Genomic DNA, 19,374 nt, shown 5'->3' on the forward strand with positions numbered 1-19,374 from the left:
CTGGGCATTTGGTAATACCTAATTATGACAGAATGGAGTAGTTTTTGGCCAAGCCTATCAAAAGTACCCCTCAACCAGGTGAAGGCCAGGAGAGCATTGGCATCTTCCCCTCAAACTTCCACTGGTTTGAGGAGAGAGAGTCAGAGACCAAATCAGCAACTGTCTCAGATTCCTGGCAGGACACAGTTTAAGTGACCCTGAAGCCATAGGTGGATTTGCTTATAGGCTTTCCCACTCAGGGTTAGCTGACAGGTTAAAATGTAGTTTGAATTCACAACCAACTGTTTTTTTCCTGCCACTCAGGAGTGTCACCTTCTGGACCAGGTGTGGTGGTCATGCAGCTGAATGTCCCTAATGGACCCCAGCCTCCCCAGAACCCATCGATGGTCCAGTGGAGTCACTGTAAATATTACAGCATGGACCAGCGGGGTCAGAAACCTGGAGACCTGTACAGTCCTGAGAGCAGCCCTCAGGTGAGTCCTGCAGCCCAGCTTTATCTTGGCAGGGAGGTGACCAGATTCTTTTCAGGAAGCAGTCTTTGCCATTGACCAAGCAGCCTCTTTTACTTGTGCGCTCTTTTACCCTGGGCACTTTTCAGAAGAAACACAGGAAATAGAGGAGGGAGCATCTTCTTTCAGGGTTTCAAGGAACCTAAGACCTAAGGTGGCAGATAGGACACATGCTTAAAAACACTAAGGGAAGACGTAAAACAGGTTGTCAGGAAGTGAATATTAAAATAATACCAACTAATTAGGCACTCAGGGGCCAGTTTGAAGGAGCACTCTGACTTTGACAGAGTTCAGCAAGAGAAGTTTCCTGAGAGGTAACTTTTAAGCCAAGCTGTAGGAGTAATCCAGAGGGCAGGGTCTGGTGTATATGTGATGTGTACTCTGCTCTCTCCCACAGGCCAACACACAGATGAGCAGCAGCCCTGTCACATCTCCTACTCAGTCTCCAGCACCCTCTCCTGTCACCAGCCTCAGCAACGTCTGCACAGGACTTAGTCCCCTTCCTGTCCTCACACAGTTCCCCCGGCCTGGAGGTCCCGCACAGGGTAAGGGTTCAGTAAGGTGGGCTGCTGTCAGCTGTCAAATTCACCCTTTGCATCCCATTCCCAAGTGGGGAGATCAAGAGGGTAGCAATAGACAGAGAATCACTGTGGCTGGCCATTCAGTTCGTAGAAGCCAGCTCTTCCTTTAATGTCCCTGTTTAGGCCAAAGATACACCCGTCTTTAGTGCTGCCCATAGTTACCTTAACTCTAGATCTCCTTTACGTATTTAGTATTTCCTTCCAAGTCCCCAGAGACTGCGAGTCAGGGAAAAGAAGTTCCCTGAACTTTCTAATGAACAGCAAAGAGTTTAACCTATCAGTACTGAGTCTGAGGGCTAGGAATATGGGGTGTGTCAGAAACAGTATGGTTTTAGAAAAGGGAATGCTGGATTTGAGTGAAAGGACTTGGGTTCACCCCCAACTTACTGTGACAGACAGAAGCTTAGAACAGCTGCTCGTTGCTGTCTGTTCCCTGGTGGACACCAAAGGAGGGCTCAGCTATGACTGTCACAGACGAGGAGGGAGCATCCTGGCACTTCTGCTGTTCTTTCTATCAGAATCACAACTTATACGAGTCTGTTGAGATGCCACCCAGCTTGTGGGAGTCCTGCTCCCTGCACCTGGGCAGGTGGGGGATGTGGCCCCTTCCTCCAGCCCAGGGTGGGTGGCCCAAGGAAACTAGTCCCAAGCCACCGAGCCCCAGACACCCGCTCCTTCCCATGATCAGGAAACCAGAGGTCACCTTCCCACAGAAACTTTATTTTTCACAAATCTCAAGTGCAGAACACAGATGGCCATTTTAATAAGCACAGTCAAATTTTTAACCAAGAATTTACAAGAATTAGAGTTTTATAGCTTTAAAACATACCGCCAATATTTTATTTCAGAAATAACTCAATTTCTTAAAAAGTAAAAAAAAAAAAACAAAAAACAAAGACTTGAGTTCAAATTCTAGTTCTACCACTAACTAGTTTTGTGAAGCTGAGTATGTTACCATGTTACTTAAACTTAGAACCAGACCTCAGTTTCCTAATATATAAAATGAGATTAATCACATGTAAAATGGAAATAATCTTATCTGCTTTCTGCCTTGGCTATCAAAAGCAGTATAAAAATAAGATGAGAATATGATTTAAAACTTCAGAGTGCTCTGAAATACAGTATTTATCACCAATAATAGCTAACACACAGGTGTGATATCTTATAGTCATTTAACTGCACCAGTGCTGATGAGAGAACATACCCAACATCCCATCTTCAGAACAGAGACAGAATTTGAATATAGTCTGGCTACAGGTCTCTCTTCTTATCTATTACACTGTATTTCCTCTCATCTAAGTCAGAAACTTGAGCCTTGGGTTTAGAGTGAGAAGCAACTATATGAGAAATAAAAGACAGTTATAAGGGTCTGTAGGTTTCCTCTAGGGCCTTTTGTCTTCAATGAACAGAGCCCTTCTTCAAAGATGCTGCTGCTGCTGCTAAATCGCTTCAGTCGTGTCCGACTCTGTGCGCCCCCAGAGACGGCAGCCCAACAGGCTCCCCCATCCCTGGGATTCTCCAGGCAAGAACACTGGAGTGGGTTGCGATTTCCTTCTCAAGTGCATGAAAGTGAAAAGTAAAAGTGAAGTCGCTCAGTCGTGTCCGACTCCCAGCAACCCCATGGACTTCAGCCTACCAGGCTCCTCAGTCCATGGGATTTTCCAGGCAAGAGTACTGGAGTGGGGTGCCATTGCCTTCTCCGTCTTCAAAGATGAGGGAATCTAATAACCCCTTTTGTCCAAGATACAACTGAGAACCAAGGGGGTTAGGAAGACAGACAACGCTTAAAATCAGTGACATGGGCACTCCTATCAAAGAAAAAGTAGGAATAGTATGCATTGTTGCAGTCCCATCTCCAAAGCCCCATGAAGTACAGAAGTCATACCAAATAGCGCAAACTCCCAGAAAACCACCTGTGCTTCCTCCCTAGGTGATGGTCGCTATTCCCTCTTGGGCCAGCCGTTACAGTACAATCTGTCCATCTGCCCTCCCCTGCTCCATGGCCAGTCAGCTTACTCGGTGCACCAGGTAAGGGTGTCTCCCATCAGCCTCAGGGCCACTGGAGTCTCCTTCTCATCCAGGCCCCTGCTTCTGAGCCATCACCTCAACCAGCTGGGTGGACAAGGGAGACAATCCAGAGAGCATGGACGCAGTGGGGGCAGCCTTTGCCCCACTCCTGTGCTCATTCTTCTCACCCCTTCCCAGTGCCAATTGGGAGGGGCTCTTTATTTCTCACTGGCCACTCTCTGGCCAGTCTGACTGGTAGGGTGGGATCTTTAGGGTCGCATACTGTTCCTTAATCTCTCAGACAGACTGGGATGCAAGGCAGTCAATATTGTTTACCTGGAATGAGAGTTATCTTTCAAATGTTGAAGGGACAGAGCGGATTGAAGCATGGAAATCGGAGCAAGAGACAAGCACTCAAATCTGCCTCCACTGACTTGGGGACAACAGACGTTGGTGAGTGATAGGATGCTGCTGCTACTGCTACTAAGTCGCTTCAGTCGTGTCCGACCCTGTGCGACCCCATAGACAGCAGCCCACCAGGCTCCCCCGTCCCTGGGATTCTCCAGGCAAGAACACTGGAGTGGGTTGCCATTTCCTCCTCCAATGCATGAAAATGAAAAATGAAAGTGAAGTCGCTCAGTCGTGTCCGACTCTTTGCGACCTCATGGACGGCAGCCTACCAGGCTTCTCTCTGCCCATGGGATTTTCCAGGCAAGAGTACTGGAGTGGGTTGCCATTGCTAAATCCCCACAAGAAGAGCTTAACCCTCCAGCTCTGCATTACCAGTCCAGGCTGGTGAGAAAGGCCAGCTTAGGGTCAGCGGGCATTCAAAAGAGGACCTTTTTGTATTCAAGAGCAAGGAGAAGCTGGAGAAGTTGTGTCTCAGTCCTCCTTACCAAGCCATTCCAGGTCTTGGGGAAGATGAGGGTAAAAATTGGGAGTAATATAATGATGAAGTTTGTTGAGCCTGCTATTAATAGAGAATCTCATGGAAGTGGTCCTGACCCTGATCTAGAATGTCTGTCTCTGGTAGTCCTAGACCCAGTTTAGGAGAGGCTTGATACTAAAATGTGAGGGAGTAGCTCTCCTCCTGCAGGCCTTCCAAGCTAGGCATACAAGCTCTCTTGGAGGTTCCCCTGTTTGAAGCAATTTGCTAAACAAGAACAGGAAGGGAAACTGACTTCCCTAGATGATAAGGAAGAGGAATCTACCTGGGCCAGCCTCTGGGAAGGAAATGTAACATATTTCAGATTGAGCTGTTAACTTTGTGAATGAACATCACCAAAAGCCATCCTTCCTTCATGGTGATGGCACCTTGTGCAAGAGCTGAGGTATAGGTTTCCAGATCTTAACTCTGGCATTCTGATTCTTGGTCTCTTCTTGTCTACATCTCTGGCTAAGAGAAGAGAAAGGTTCTTTGTGTCTCCTAGTTGCCCTGGTCAGAGTCTGAATGGTGGGGAGTTGGATTGATGTGGGAAGGAAGGAAAGAACTGAGTGAGAAAGGCTGGGCTTTTGAGGGCATTGTATACAGACTTAGTCAACTAGATCCTCCTTGGCCAGGCCACTGTCCAGTCCTGCCTACTCTGCACCTCTCACAACCGTATCCTCTCTCCTCCCCTTCCAGTTCTGGGACGGGTACTGGAGGTGACAGATCTCCCGGAGGGCATCACCCGTACCGAGGCAGACAAACTCTTCACTCAGCTTGCCATGTCCGGTGCCAAGATCCAGTGGCTCAAGGATGCTCAGGGGCTGCCTGGTGGGGGTGGGGGGGACAACGGTGGGACTGCTGAGAATGGCCGCCACTCGGACCTCGCTGCCTTGTACACCATTGTGGCTGTGTTCCCCAGCCCCCTGGCTGCTCAGAATGCCTCCCTTCGCCTCAACAACTCTGTGAGTCGCTTCAAACTTCGAGTGGCCAAAAAGAACTATGACCTGAGGATCCTGGAGCGAGCCAGCTCCCAATAAATGGAGAAGAGAAGGGACCAGCATGGCAGGGGTGGGGGCAGGGTGGAGGGGGTCAGGAGGTCCTGTCAGACCACAGACAGGCAGAAAGTAAGATAAGGTCTACAGACAGACACTAAACTGGAGCCTAAGACAGTGGGATGAAGATGGAAACAGACAAACACTCACACTGGCCCTGGACTTTCTCACTCCCCTGCCAAGGCTCCCTCCAGTTCCCTGGTTGGCCCATGTCCGCTTCCCTCTCTTTCCCATCCTCTTCTATCATTTTTTATCTCTTCTCTCACCATGAAATTAATTCATATTTTTTGGTCAGGTAGAATTGGGAGGGTCCCACACTCCCCTGTTCTATTTCCTTACCATCCCGAGCTCCCTTTTCTTTTTTGGTCTTTATGAATATATTTATATGGACAGAATTAAGAAAAACAAAATTGATTTCCCCTTTCTCTCACCCCATCTTGTCTCTCCAAACCCCACAGAGTTAAAACTTGGGCCTCCTTCCACCCGCCCCTACCCCCAGAACACTTGTATATTGTTTGTTTGAGGTTTGTGCCGCAGTAACAGACACAGTATTTAATTGCACATACAGATGTTTGCTGGGTATATTCACTGTAAATTTTATTTAATCTGATTTTTTGTTTGTTGGGGGGTTCTTTGGGGGGAGGTTGATTTTGTTTTTAAATATAAAAAAAAAAAAAATCTGTCACTGGACATCAGTCCCTGTTTCCTGTTGCCACCCTGGTGTGGATGAGGGCTGGGTGGGTTTGGTGTGGGCTGGATGGCTTTCTCTGGCATATGCACACATATCTGCCTAACACAGTTCCCTGCATCCCGTCCTCCTTAACAAGTGTTTCTGATAGATGGCCGGGTCTCTGACAGGACTCTGCCACGAACTGTGGTTTATCAAGCACATCACTCTAGACACTGGACCTCTGAGTTCTTACCAGTAAAATAAGAGACTTGGACTAACTAGGTGACCTCCAGGTTCCTTCCACCCTGTTAATGCTGTGATATTCATTTAGGGTTCTGGTAGCTAAGCCAGAGGGGTGTGAGTGAGGTCAAAACTGGGTCAAGATGCTGGCCTCATACCTGCCCATCTCTTCTGAAAACTCTTCGAGGACTTGGGCCTTTCTTTAACTCCAAAGCCAGAGGGCTGGGTTCTACCTGATAGGAACAGGATTGCATGTTTCTTAAAATAAAACTGTCAGTTGAACGTGCTATGCCAAGATGCCATACTGTCCAGGTGTGCTTAGCAGTCCCTGTCCTGTGCAGCTGAAGAAAGGTGAAGAACAGAAGTCACGTGCCCGTAAGACAGAGCTCTCCTCTGTCTTCACAAAGCTAACCCTGGTGTTCAACCAGTCAGACCAGGGCCGTTAAAGAGCCTGTTGACCCAGAACCATCCAGCAGCCCCTTCTCAATGTCACCCTCCCCTTAAAAAAAAAAAAAAAGAACAGTAGGTAGAAATGACATAGCACATTGCCATGGAAATCCCTGGGGTCTGGATAGCAGTCTCTCTAGCCAGCCTCCTCTGAAGTTAGTCTGACCCAACCTCTAACATAATCCTTTACTTCTTGCAGATACACAGGATAAAGCAACACGACATTACCGTCTCCAAATTACTCTCCTCTGAGATGGGAGTATCTCCTTTTTCAACCATGTCATAGCTCAGACTAGGAAAAGGCTGCATCCCTGTGAGATAACACTGCCAGATACATATTTGACCCCTTGGTTCATATGCCAGGGCAGCAGAGGAAGGAAATGGAATCAGGGAATCAGAATGACGAAGGAAGCTTGAGGCTTGGCCATCCTACCTCCAAGAGTTTGCAGATGGCAAAGGGCACATGACAGATGACAAAGACTCTCTGTGTGACAGCTGTTGCTTTCTGTCCAAGATTAACAGAACAATCTCTGTGATCATTAGACCCTCACTCCCCCAGAACCTCTCAAATGGAAGTCCCAGCCTGGCTTTTTAAAATAGCTTTTAGAATTCCATTCACCCCAAAGATAAGATTTTAGGGGGATAGGGGACAGATACCTCTGGGGCTACTGCAGGGAACAGAGCAGTACCACAGGTTCTTTACTCCCTCACAGAATAGCAGCAGGGCACTCTTCCAGCTTCCCCTGGATAGAAAAGCAATCAGCTGATTTTGAGGAGTTCTGAAAATTCAAGTTTCCCTTTCTTCACCAGTTTCCAAGCTCTTTCCTTCCTAAAGATTGGAGGCTAGATCAGTGCTTGAGGGTACAAAAACACGTGGCCACAAGACGACAGTGGCTGAGAGGCTGAAAGCTAGATTCCAGAGAGAGTAGAACTGGGGAGGTGTTTGGACCTTGGGATAAAGGGATGAAGAAGGCTGTTTATAATTCATCTTTACCTTTAGTTATTTAAAGTCATTCTCATGAGGGAATTCCTTGGCAGTCCAGTAGTTAGGACTCTGAGCTTTCACTGGGCCCAGGTTCGATTCCCAGTCAGGGAACTAAGATTCCACAAGCTATATGGAGCAACCCCCCAAAAAATTCATGCACATGAGTATGCAGTATGGACAGTGCCTTCCTGAATTTAGCCAGTTCTGACCTGCACACCATAGATGAAAAACTGGGCAACAGCACTCAGGGGGGTGGGAGGAGTTAGGGTCCAGCCCGCCCCGTGTCCAATTTCTCTGTGTCAGCTGTGTCGCTCAGCTGTCCACTTTCCTCTAGCCCTGTCATTTCAGCTCTGACACCAAGGCAAGAGGCTAGGAGGTCTACAAACACCGTCTGGGTAGCTGGTGTGAGTACAGAGGGTACTGGGGGGGCTTAGCCCCCAAGGAAGACGACCAGTCCTCCCCCAGCACCACCATCAAGATCACAGGGGCTCCCTCTTTTCCTCTGCAGGCTGTGAACTGACTTAGGGAATCCCAAACGTAAGTTGCCTCTTCATCCTCTTTCCGTTTCCAGGATTGCTCACCCAAGCTTCCCCAATCCATAGTCTATTCAGCTTCTTCATTTCTCTCCTTGTTTGTGAGTAGTTTGGGTTTTAGGAGTGAATTTATTATGCTACTCCAGGACAAGAGCTAGGATTGGAGGGTGGGGTGGGGGTGGGATCAGGAGAATGGAGCAGTAAGGGAAGGAAAGGCTCATATTACTCTGAAAACTTAAAATAGCTGAAGCCTGAGGCAGGCTGGGAACTAGGCACTGGGCCCCCAGGGCTCACGAGAGAGCTAGAGGAGAACAACTGTCCTCAGCCCATCCCTCCACGCATGCTTGTGGACACACACATTAAACCTCTTGAAAGAGGATCTAGGAAGGTGTGTGTGTCACATTTCTGTTGCCCCAGGTTTCCAGGAGAAACAAAGTATCTGTAGGAAAATCCCTAAACCATGCAGCCTTAGGGCTGTAAACTTGGGTTGTCCCTCAGGGCAGAAGGATGCTTACTGGTTTGAGGAGCTAGTTGGGAAGTTCTTTAGTCTGCTGGGCTTTTCTCTGGCCCTCCCTGCTCATAAACCTTGTGAAAGGATCTCTTTTTAACCAAATTTCTCGCAAAGCCTCCCCTTCAAGGACCACCCTACTACAAGGGACAGGAATAAGGGAGGGAAGAATGGCAGCTGGGGATGAGATTTCACAGTGGGTCCAACTTCTTGCAGGATGACAGAAAAGGAGGTGCTGGAGTCCTCCTCTTTTCCATCAGAGACTCGGAAGGGTGGGGTGAGTCTGGGCCTCTGACCACCGGGGGTGGGGAGCTGGGGAGCCCCTGCAGCTTTTGAAGAAAAATGCTTGAATTGATCTCACTTGTATTTGTTAAAATCTTACTTACTGTTAAAATGCTCAACAGCACCCGCAGCCCCCACACCCCCTAATCCCGGAGTGTGGCCCTTGTCCCAGGTAGAAAAATGTATAGATAGCCTCAGCCTTACCTACTCTAGAAAGCAAGACAGTTCTTTCAACACTGGATCTCCCTCCCTCAGCTACAGCGGCTGAAACAGTTATTCAGGAAGGAGTCTACAGGGACAAAGGAGATGGAGCTTCCCCCAGAGCCCCAGGCCAATGGGGAGGCAGTGGGAGCTGGAGGTGGGCCCATCTACTACATCTATGAGGAAGAGGAGGAAGAAGAGGAGGAAGAGGAGGAGCCACCCCCAGAGCCTCCTAAGCTTGTTAATGATAAACCTCACAAATTCAAAGATCATTTCTTCAAGAAGCCCAAGTTCTGTGATGTCTGTGCCCGGATGATTGTGCGTGAGTCACAAAGGGAAGTGGAGAGTGTGCTGTTGAAGGCAGGGGTTGGGGAAAGGGTTTAGGAGAGAAGTATTTGTCTTATCAGACAGGCTGTGGCAAGATCTGGCTCTAAGAAAATACTTAGAGACAGTGCTGGCTCCCAGACAGAAAGGGGACCTGGGAGCTAGAGTAGCAGCAGCCCTTCAAAGCGGGAGGGAAACCAGTAGCCTCACCCAGCATTCTCTCCATCTCCCAAGTCAACAACAAATTTGGGCTTCGCTGTAAGAACTGCAAAACCAACATCCACGAACACTGCCAGTCCTATGTGGAGATGCAGAGATGCTTCGGCAAGATCGTGAGTAGGCTCTGGGGAGCAAGAAAGTAGAAGGGAGGGGACATATGGCCAGCTTCCTCCTCTGCCAGCCCCTCCTCAAGTCATCCCACCCATTTCCCTGCTTTTTCTTCCTCAGCCCATCTCTCACTCCAAGAAGGGGCAAGTATTTGTGGGAGAGATGGGGTTCTGGGCCCTGCCTCATATCGTTAATGTTGTCTCCTGTCCAATCCTACAGCCCCCTGGTTTCCATCGGGCCTATAGCTCTCCACTCTACAGCAACCAGCAGTACGCTTGTGTCAAAGATCTCTGTAAGTGCCCCGTATGGAACCTGAGGGAGTGGGAAAGCCTAGAGGTGCTTTCATCACCATCTCCAGATTTGGAAGCCAAATTCTGAAACATTCTATTTCCCATCGTTTTCACTCAATCTAGTGTTTTAGCCATCTTGGATACAAAGTCAGTATCCCCGTGTTTTATGGCTGGGGGAGATAAGATTTAGCTCTATATGGTAAGGAAGAGACTGAAACTTTCATCTGCCTGAATTCAAACTCTGTGCTCTTTCTATGCAAAGCCATTTGTAACCATGAACTACACTCTCCTCATCTCCTTATTACAAAATAACGCCAGGCTCAGGGCCAGATCAAGAGCTGTGGGCATCCTGGGAAGATTCATAATTTGGCACCCCTTAAAAATGTATTCATTGATAATTTGCTCAACCTTTATCTGGAGAAGAGACTGAACTCTCTGTGAGGAGCATGGATGGAAAAAAAAGAACCCACTGCTGGTAGTACCCCAGCTTGCACATGCCACTCAGAGGAATAAAAGCCAACAGTAACACAAAGGACCCACTCTCCTTGAAAAGAGTGGTTCTGAGCATTCCCCAGCTCCCAAGCAACTTATTAGTAGAGTTGTCTTTCTAACAACATACAATGCTCGGCCTGGAAGGAGCGCGGATAAATATTTTTCTCCATCATATTTCCAGTGATGTCTTTAGAGTTCTTTATAAATTGATGATCTAGGTATACCCAGCTGACACTTTTCTAATTCTAAACACACACACTCGGGTATCTATTACTCAATCCCATCTCTCCCTTACTTAGGTGGTCTCTTTTTCCTCCAAGCCTTTTCCGGCCTCCCCACTAATATCTCTTTTCTTCTTCCATTCCAACTAGCTTCTGCCAATCGCAATGACCCTGTGTTTGAAACTCTTCGCACTGGGGTGATCATGGCAAACAAAGAAAGGAAGAAGGGACAGGCAGATAAGAAAAATGTGAGCACCCAATCTTCCTACTGAGATCCCTTCCAGAGACCCCAATGAGCAGGTCCTGTCTCCTCTCTGGAAAGCTGACAAAAGTAGGGATCCTTTTCCCCTAAAACTGCACACAACCCGACAGACAAATTTCTGTGTGCAGTTTTAAAGGGCCTCAGTTTAGCATCTCCTTATAGCATGTGTTTACTCTAGGAACTCCCTTCAGAACTTGTCAGATTAACCACCATAATTCAACTAAAGGCTAGGACCTAGGCCTCTGGCATTGCCAGGCAACAGAAGCGATCTATGCTTTTGGATTTGGGAGGGAGAACTTGTCATGCCATTCTAGAACCCCATAAGGGCCCATGAAGACAATCTGTTCTGACTCATCTATCCTAAAGATGAGGAAACTGAGACACAAAGCTTGTGGCCAAGAGCACCTTCATTTCCTAGATTGGTAATACAATAGACTTGTATTCAGCTCAGCAAGGGATTTGTTAGCATATCCTTATATCTTTCTGGACAAGGATGGACTAATGTGGATAATGATCACAGTTAGATGGATTCGTAAAATTAGTTGAATGACAGCATCCAAAGGATCCTGGTCCTTTAGGGAGTTTCCAACTGTAGGGAGGTTTCTGATGCTTTTTGACCTGCTTTAGTCCTTGGTTCTCACCTATGGACATTTTTCTCACTGCTACAAATGAAGATATAAATGATATGTCCCATGAAGTTTGTAGGAAACCTATGAGGGAAAACTTATACACTGAATAATATATTCAAAAACCTTACAGACTAGCAGAAAGACCAAGAACTAATAATCCAAAATTTTTGTAAGGAAAAAATACCTAACTGTTCTTGGATCAAAAAAAAAATCAACTGCACAAAAACACAACTAGAGATCTGGCCTCAAAGTAGTTGATATGGAGGTTAGGTGCAAATTAGGGATTTCTGTGGAGTGAGCCATGACTTCTAAGGTACTATCAGTATGATCTGACTGCTTCCAGAGAGGCTAGCCCACTCAGGTTCTATCGTCTTAAAGGAATTACAAAAATTGTGCTGCCTGTTTTTCTCTTACACACTGTAATATTTTGAAAAGCAGACATTACATAAAAGACAAGGATTTTTGCAAGGTAGTGAACTTCCTGTCACCTACATTCAAACACAATTTAGGTGGTAACCTAGCAGGATGTTTCAGAGCAAGTCCGTGCAGTAGGCAGGTGGTTGGCTAGATACTTCCTCCAAGGCTCCTTCCAAACCTGAGATCCTATTCTGTAGTTCTCTGGACTGACTTGACAGCCAGGGCAATGTGGGTTTTCAACACAGCATCTTCCTAATGCTGGTGCCCTCTCCAGTCTCTAGCGGCCATGATGGAAGAGGAGCCAGAGTCTGCCAGACCAGAGGAAGGCAAACCCCAGGATGGTGAGTAACACCCACCTCTGTCCATTGAGATGGAGGAGGGCTGGGGCTCAGTCATGGCCCCAGGGATGGAGAGCCAAAGGGAGATAAGAGATAAGAGGCCCTGGAACAGAAAGGTAAGGGACTGAGGGCTACCGTCCAAAAGCCAGAGACAATTTGTCAGTGTTTCCCATTCTAGGAAACCCTGAAGGGGATAAGAAAGCTGAAAAGAAGACACCTGATGACAAAGTGAGAATCTTTTCTCCCTAAGGGGACCCCGGTCCTCTCCCCAACCCAGGTCTGACAGCACTCACACATATTCTGTGGGTTCCAATCCTTAACCTGCCCTTTTCACCACCTCACCCATACACATGACCAACACATTCCTCTCAGTTCAGGGACACAGAAGAGAGGTGGAATGTAGCGTGTCTGGAAAATGTCCCTGCCTTGGCCTCCTGCCCCTCAGTGTGGGACAGAGGAGCCCTGAGACTCTTCACCCCCTTTCACCCTCAGCACAAGCAGCCTGGCTTCCAGCAGTCTCATTACTTTGTGGCTCTCTATCGATTCAAAGCCCTGGAGAAGGACGATCTGGATTTCCCGTGAGAGACCTTAGAATTGGGGTGGGGGTGTACTGGGAATGGAGAGGGAGAACCCAGTTCCCTATGGGAAAGGAAAAGGGGGGACTCAGGGCATGGAGCCTATTTGGGGCTGGACCTGGGCACAGCCAAGGGACCGAATGTGTAAGGTCCCTGAATCTCAGAGGCCCCTTCCTTCCTGTCGCAGGCCTGGAGAGAAGATCACAGTCATTGATGACTCCAATGAGGAGTGGTGGCGGGTAAGAGAGATGGCTAAGGCTCAGGTGGGACGTGGGTTGAGTTTAGAGCCTGAGACTGTGAGATTAATTCTTCCTACCACCTCCTCTAGGGGAAAATAGGGGAGAAGGTCGGATTTTTCCCTCCAAACTTCATTATTCGGGTCCGGGCTGGAGAGCGTGTGCACCGCGTAACCAGATCCTTCGTGGGGAACCGCGAGATAGGGCAGATCACTCTCAAGAAGGACCAGGTAGCTCTGGTGCCCCAACTCAAAGCCAGGCCCAGAGGCTCCTCTGCCAACTACACTCCTTTCAGATCGTAACTCATTCATGGGACCAGATTGGGCCTCCATGGCTTTGGGCTCCCTTGCTCAGCTCTTCCATTTTCTCTCCCTCGTCCTTTAATTCTTTAGATTGTGGTGCAAAAAGGCGATGAAACCGGCGGCTACGTCAAGGTCTACACCGGCCGCAAGGTGGGGCTGTTCCCCACCGACTTTCTGGAGGAGATTTAGGCGTGCTGACGCCTGCCAGTGGGAGATAACCCAAACCCCATTCTGGGCAGGCCCAGTGGAGGTTGGGGAGAAAAGGGGCGAAAGCAACTACATGGCTGGGTTGGGGAGGGCTGGGAAGGCCACCGAAACGTGACGGGGCTTCCAGGAAGGGACTGGTTCCCGTCCCCCTCCCCCGCCGAGGGCGTCGGATTCTTGGTGCCTGGAGCAGCCTCATTCGCAACCCTCAGGCCCAGCCTTTTTTCCCAAATCTGGCGGGGGCGTGGGGGTAGAAAGAATGCCTCTCTACTAGGGAGACGGGAGGGGTGGGGGTTTGAGACGAACCATCGAATATTGAGAATTTATTAAAGTTTTGACAAAAGTTAAGAAAAGTTTGCTGTTTAACTGGGGGCCGAAGGGGGAGGGAGGAGAAGCCCTCCGAAGGGGTGGAGAATCTTCCCCAGCAGTCTCCCCTCACTACCATCGAGTAACCCGAGACCCACCTGGGCTGAGGCTGGCGCGAGGTGGGGAGATAGACGCGTCCGCTCGGCAAGGCCTCTGTCGTCAATGAAGAAAGAGAGTCGGACTGAGGTCACGGTCCCCGCGCCCCTGCCGCTGGGAGCAGGATCCAGTAGCAGGGTAGCTCCCTAGAGCTCTGAGCGATTTCGCCGTGGGCAGCCCCTTGCCATTTTCGAACCTGGCTCAGTTCCGAGCTAGGCCGCCAGGGGGCGATGCAAGATCTCGGTTGAAGTGCGAGGGATGGGATGGGCGGGGGTCGGGGGGAGAGGAGAGAACTGGAGACACCAAGCTCGAGACCCTCGGCCTGGGAGGGGGTGGGGTGCGTGCCGTCTCCATGGCAACACTTACTCAAATCCTCCGGGAACTGAGCTAGCGAGACCGGGGGGCCTAACCCCTCCCGCGCGGCCCCCGCCCCAGCCCTTAGCGACAGGTAGAGAGACAGGGCGCGGGGCAGACAGCTAACCGGCTCACGCGAAGCCGCCCCTGTGGTGTACCGTATGCAAATGTTATCATTTGCATATGTAAATATGCAAATATATCGGCCCCGGTCACGGTGGCAGGTGGCCGGGAGCCAGAAGGTGTGGGAAAGGGAGCTGAAGGAGATGAGGAGTTTAGGGACCTGGGAGCGGAACAGAGAGAGGCAACCTGGGGTGGTCCGCTGGAATGAGGCCGGCTGAGGGTCTTGAGCTTGATGGCGAGTGGGGGAGGGTCACCCTAGCCAGCCAAGAGATCCTCTTCTCGTCTGCTTGTTGTCTGCCAGGCCTGAGGTTGGCACCGCCTAGCAAGGTTGGCAGCGGGAGCCCGGGCACCATCTGCTGCTGGCAGGGGGGAGGGCAGAGGCTCAGCTGGGCTGGGGAAGAGGAGGGCCCAGGACGGGAGCGCCCCTCTTCCATCCAGAAGGCTGAGGTGCGTTGGGGGTAGGGAAGCACACGAGAAGACGCGTCTCAGAACCTAGTTTGGCTTCCTTTTCCCTTTGCCCTTGATTGTCCGGGATGCCTCGGGGCGGCGGCGGGGTTATAATGAAGAGTCAGGCAGCCCCTTTGAACCGCACTTGGGTTGGAACGGGAGCGGATCACAAGCCCCCATCTACCGCCGCACACCTTTTGCCCCCATTCCTCCTTAGGATCCACCTACCACCAAAGGGCGGAGGGAGCAGGGACGGCTAGGGCTTGGGTCGCAACTCTTCATCAAGAGGTCTAAGGGACTCAAAACCAGAGCTCCCCAAGATCATCGAGAGCACCCCCCCCAATGCTGAAGCAAAACCAATTTACTGGCTCATTGGGCGGCAGTGCTGGTGTGGGGGTACCGAGAAGCAGAGAGAGCTGCTGTTCTCTCCCCCTACACTCGGGGGGGGGGCACCCTCCTCCCCCTCCTCCCCCTCCTCCCAGAGCCGGCAGCTGTCCCTAATTAGAGCGGCGGTTTAATTGGATTTATCAGCAGTTAATAGGAAATTAAGCAAAGGGCCCGAGAGGGAGGGCGGGAGGAGCGGGAGGGCTGACTGTGCCGAGCTCGAAGGACAGGGTGCTGGGCTATCAGGGGTGGGGACACAAGGCCCATTTATAGCAATTGAGCACCTTGGTCACACCCTCCCCGCAGTACTTACCCCGCCCATTGAGCCCTGGCCCACGGCAGAGAGCAGGTCTCAAGAGATGGAGGCAGGAGGGACAGCGACCCTGTGTGAGCCCCCAGAGCCCCTTATCCCACTAGCAGCCGCCTGGGTGATGGATGATGCTGCCTCAGGCTGCAAAGGTCATAAGTCTGGGCCAAGGAGCTGACTGAATTGAAAACAGACGGAAGGAGGGTTCGGGTTAGGAGGGTCCAAGATAACCCACATCCTACCCCTCCCCAGGGCCCCCTGGCTCTGAGCAAGAAAAGTGCTCCTTGAAGTGAGAAGACTGGGCAGCACCAGGTGTGAGCCTGCCTCCTGGCTGTGTTGGGGATCCTGGCAGTCTCCCTCTGTAGCCTTGATACCCCTCTATGGCTCTCCTACCTCTCCCCCAGCTTTGGGGGTTGAAGCCAGCAGGGCTGGCTGTAGCCAGAGAGGCCTAAGGCCTACACCACTGGCTCTGGGGGCCAAGAAAGGAAGTTTGTAGGCAGTTAAGTAGCTGCTCAGTGTCCATGGCCCCAGGCATCTCCTGTCATCAGAACCTCATTACATGGCTAGACTAACAAGGCCTTCTTTGGGGATCCCAGTGACCTCTCAGAGGCAGCAGTTTCAGCATGGGTGGGTGTGAAACTCTGAGTGTGTGAGGGGTGCCTCTGTGCCCCTGCTGTGCAATGTATGTGTCTGCCCTGAAGGTGTGAGGTGTGTCTATCAGAGTCCCAGGTGTTGTGTGTGTGTGTGTTGATGTGTGTACCCCTGAAACTTGTGCCCTGGTGTATGTCTGTGCCACTGTGTGTCTTGTCCCTATTCTGCTCCACCACCCCACCCTCTGAGGTTTTTGGCTGTCTTAGTCCCAGGGTGTCAGATGGGCATATGTGCTTTGATGTGTCTACGTGTCTGTGCATTCTTCACGCCTGCGTGTGCCCCACGTGTGGGCATTTCCGTGCGCCTCTGCCTGCAGGACCATGTAGTGTGAGAACCAGAAAAAGCCTCTGGTGAGTGTGTTGCTCCAGCGTCTCTGCCTGCAGGTGTGTGTCTCGGTGACAGCGCGTGGGCGTGTGCCTGGGTGTGAGCCGCGCGGCGGCGTGTATTCGAATGACAGTGTGACGCACGCACGCTCGTGTGTGTGTGTGTGTGTGAGCGCGCGCGCGTGTGCGTTCGCCAGGGTGAGTCCCTCGCCCCCGCCCCTACCTCTCCCTATTTCTATTCCTCTCTCCTCTCCGGGCGGGCTTGGCTCCGCCGTCCGCATCATCTCCATCCATTATTGAAGAAACAGCCGCGTCCGCTCCAATCACATCAACACCCCCCGCCCCCCTCCTTTCCGCTCGCCCCGCGTCCCCTCTGGGTGTTGGGGAGTTGGGAGCCGCAGCGCGGTGGGGCTGCAGCCGCAGCTCCTGCGAGCTCATGACCCTGTGCCCAGAGCCGGGCCAGGCACCGGGACGCCGGGGTCCCCAGCGGAAAGCGCTTTGCATAAACAGATGGCGCGGGAGTCTTTGTCTAGATGGTTCGCTCGCTACGAGGCTCCGGGCTCCTCGGCTGTCTGGCTGATGCAACCATGATCATCTCAGAGCCTCGGGACCCGGCGCCCTTAATAGCGGCAGAGGGGGGTTAGGGGCCCTGGGGCTCCCAAGCAGATGCTGGGCACTGTGTCTTCCCTCCCTAGCGCCCCCTCCACGCCCCACTGGTGCAGAGGGAAAGCGGAATCTGCGCCAAGGTGACGGGCGTGTGGAGGTGACCAGGAAGGGGACCCTGGGCAGAGCCCCAAGGTGCCCGCGGGCTGTCCCCCGTTGGACTGCTGCAGACCCCCAGGAGCAGCAAGCCAGAGAATAGGAATAGAACCGGGGAATGGGAGGGGGGAGAAAGACAGTGACAGAGAGGGAGGCATTTATAAAGAGAGACACGGCGAGGCAGATGTAGAGGAAAGGAGAAACAAACGCAGGGAGACGCAGAGAAACAGATGCAGGGGGACAAAGGCAGGTAGGGAGCTGCGGAGGGAGAGACAGAATGGGAAGGCAGAAAGAGACAGTGATAAGGCCTGAAGAAGAGAAGAGTCTCGGCGCTGAGACGGAGCCCTGGGCACCTGTGGCCGCCCAGCCCCGCAAAAGGAGCCAGCCTGAACCTGGGATGTCCGCAGCTGGCGAAGTGGGAGCTTCTGAGTTCCCTCTCCTTCCCCCACCTCGGCCCCTCCTCACAATGGATGAGTGGAAGTTGCTGGACTCACTGCCCTGGCGGCGGGAGTGGCGAGAGCGGCCGGCCGGCGGGACCCACACTCCTGGCAGTAACTTCCCAGCTCGGAAGCCGCGAGGCTCAGGGCCGCTGTGGCCCGATAGGGGGCGCCCGAGGCATCGCCCCTAAGAATTTGAGAGCAGCTCGGCCTCCAGGGGGCGCCCGCGCCCATGGCCCCGCGGCCTGCTCGCTCCCGCGAGTCCAGCTGCTTTTGAAGTTCAGCTCCACCAGAGCGCGGATTAGTGTCCTGTGCGGGTTAGCTTTGAGACAGATCCCAGCGGGACCCCCGCCTGCCCCTGGCCACGCCTAATCCGCGGCTAATGACTTCTGTCTGCTCGGTCAGCGTAGCCTGAGTCCTTCTGGTGGGAAGAAATGAGATCTGGAATTCAAGGAGTTCTGAGTCTCAGTTCGGCCCCAGGGACCAAGATCCAAAGACGGAAGGAGCCTTAGAAATAGGGTCACAGACAAGGGGTCAGAGACAAGTACCAGAAGCAGATGAAGGGTCAAGGAGCCCCGGAGAGGCAGAAGCAATAACGTAGTAAGAAACTCGAAAAGCAAGGGCGGAGGCCCAAGGCAGGAGGATCACCGGGGCTGCCAGGAAAAAAGCCGGGAGGAGAGCCTGGAAAGCGCGAGGCGCGGATCACTGGGACTCAGAGAAAGGGCTCCGCAAGAAAGGTGAGGGCCCAAGAAGCAAAGGGGCGCGGCACCGGAGCCAGAAGTCCCTATCACTCCAGCTGTGCCACAGGAGTCACATGTGCAGCCCAGCTGTGCGGCCCCTCGAGCTCGAGCTCCAGAATTGATTTTTAGCCCCAGAGACTGGAGGGCTACGGGGCACAGGTGAAAGGACACCTCAGCCCCTGACCCGGCCCTGGAAGAGCAGGCACTCAGGGCCAGGCTCTGAGCTGCTTCAGGCTCCGACATCCCGTCAGTCCCCCGCCCCCGCCCCCCACAGACGTAAGCACAGAGTCTCTGTCTCTTTGTTCTCGCCCTGTCTCTGACACTTTATCTCATTATCCGCCGGAGGGAGGCGGAGAGCTCGGGACCCCGCAGCCTAATTACAGCCGCGCTTGTCAGCGCAGGAGGTGGGGGAGGTATCAGGCGCGGGAGGGGAAAGCAGGAGGCCCTCAGGAAGGGACCCCTACCTCTCGGTACTCTAAGAGGCACAGCAGCGGGTGCACGGCTCGCCCCTGCCTGGGCACCACGAAGCTTTGGAGGGGAGAAGTGGGAGCTCTCTATAGGAATCAGCTGCCAGGACAGCAGTAGGGGAAGGAGGGGTTAGGTTAGCGTGGAATGGGGAGAAGTGGTTAAGGCTCAGCTCTTGCAGGGCTCCCTAGGAACCCAGTTCCCCAAAGACAGGGGCAGAGATAGTATAGCATCCCACCTGATAGTACAGCATGCACCCGAATTGATCATCCAGTGGGATGCAATCACTCTAGCTTCTGTCTCTATGTGTTCTCTTTTCTCTTTCAACATCTTTTCTTTCTTCCACGATTTCCTTCACTCCA

The 19,374-nt window shown here is 51.8% G+C and overlaps 2 protein-coding genes across 23 annotated transcripts in view; both read left to right on the forward strand.

Annotated features, from left to right (window-relative positions):
* R3HDM2 (R3H domain containing 2) overlaps positions 1–5,767 on the forward strand; it is a 162,680-nt gene extending 156,913 nt beyond the window's left edge. For 20 of the 21 annotated variants that reach the window (XM_061416720.1, XM_061416737.1, XM_061416732.1 and 17 more), the window contains 5 exons: positions 304–473; positions 907–1,054; positions 3,021–3,118; positions 3,466–3,550; positions 4,722–5,767. In XM_061416720.1, the coding sequence (XP_061272704.1) occupies positions 304–473; positions 907–1,054; positions 3,021–3,118; positions 3,466–3,550; positions 4,722–5,062 (842 nt within the window). In that variant the 3' untranslated portion in view covers positions 5,063–5,767. Of the gene's footprint in view, positions 1–303; positions 474–906; positions 1,055–3,020; positions 3,119–3,398; positions 3,551–4,721 lie in introns of all 21 variants that reach the window. The other variant, XM_061416741.1, reaches the window with a different exon arrangement.
* Positions 5,768–5,862: 95 nt separating this feature from the next.
* STAC3 (SH3 and cysteine rich domain 3) lies at positions 5,863–13,900 on the forward strand. Of its 2 annotated transcripts, XM_061416749.1 has the most exons (13): positions 5,863–7,823; positions 7,928–7,956; positions 8,677–8,737; positions 8,998–9,265; positions 9,502–9,599; positions 9,814–9,886; positions 10,748–10,845; positions 12,180–12,246; positions 12,422–12,471; positions 12,736–12,821; positions 13,006–13,057; positions 13,147–13,284; positions 13,447–13,900. In XM_061416749.1, the coding sequence occupies exons 3-13, from the start codon at positions 8,678–8,680 to the stop codon at positions 13,543–13,545; spliced, it is 1,089 nt and encodes a 362-aa protein (XP_061272733.1). In that variant the 5' UTR covers positions 5,863–7,823; positions 7,928–7,956; position 8,677; the 3' UTR covers positions 13,546–13,900. The 2 variants fall into 2 exon arrangements, with proteins under 2 accessions (XP_061272733.1, XP_061272734.1); XM_061416750.1 differs by lacking the exon at positions 13,147–13,284 and having other exon boundaries at positions 5,863–7,956; positions 13,447–13,887.
* Positions 13,901–19,374: the final 5,474 nt, after the last annotated feature.

Source organism: Bos javanicus, chromosome 5 (genome assembly GCF_032452875.1).
Source record: "Bos javanicus breed banteng chromosome 5, ARS-OSU_banteng_1.0, whole genome shotgun sequence".
NCBI lineage: Eukaryota > Metazoa > Chordata > Mammalia > Artiodactyla > Bovidae > Bos > Bos javanicus.

Coding starts and splice junctions, on each gene's coding strand:
- STAC3 (XM_061416749.1), top strand. CDS start 8,678: ATGACAGAAAAGGAGGTGCTGGAGTCCTCCTCTTTTCCATCAGAGACT. Junction 12,472..12,735: donor AGAAGACACCTGATGACAAA/GTGAGAATCTTT, acceptor TTTCACCCTCAG/CACAAGCAGCCTGGCTTCCA. Junction 13,285..13,446: donor TCACTCTCAAGAAGGACCAG/GTAGCTCTGGTG, acceptor TTAATTCTTTAG/ATTGTGGTGCAAAAAGGCGA.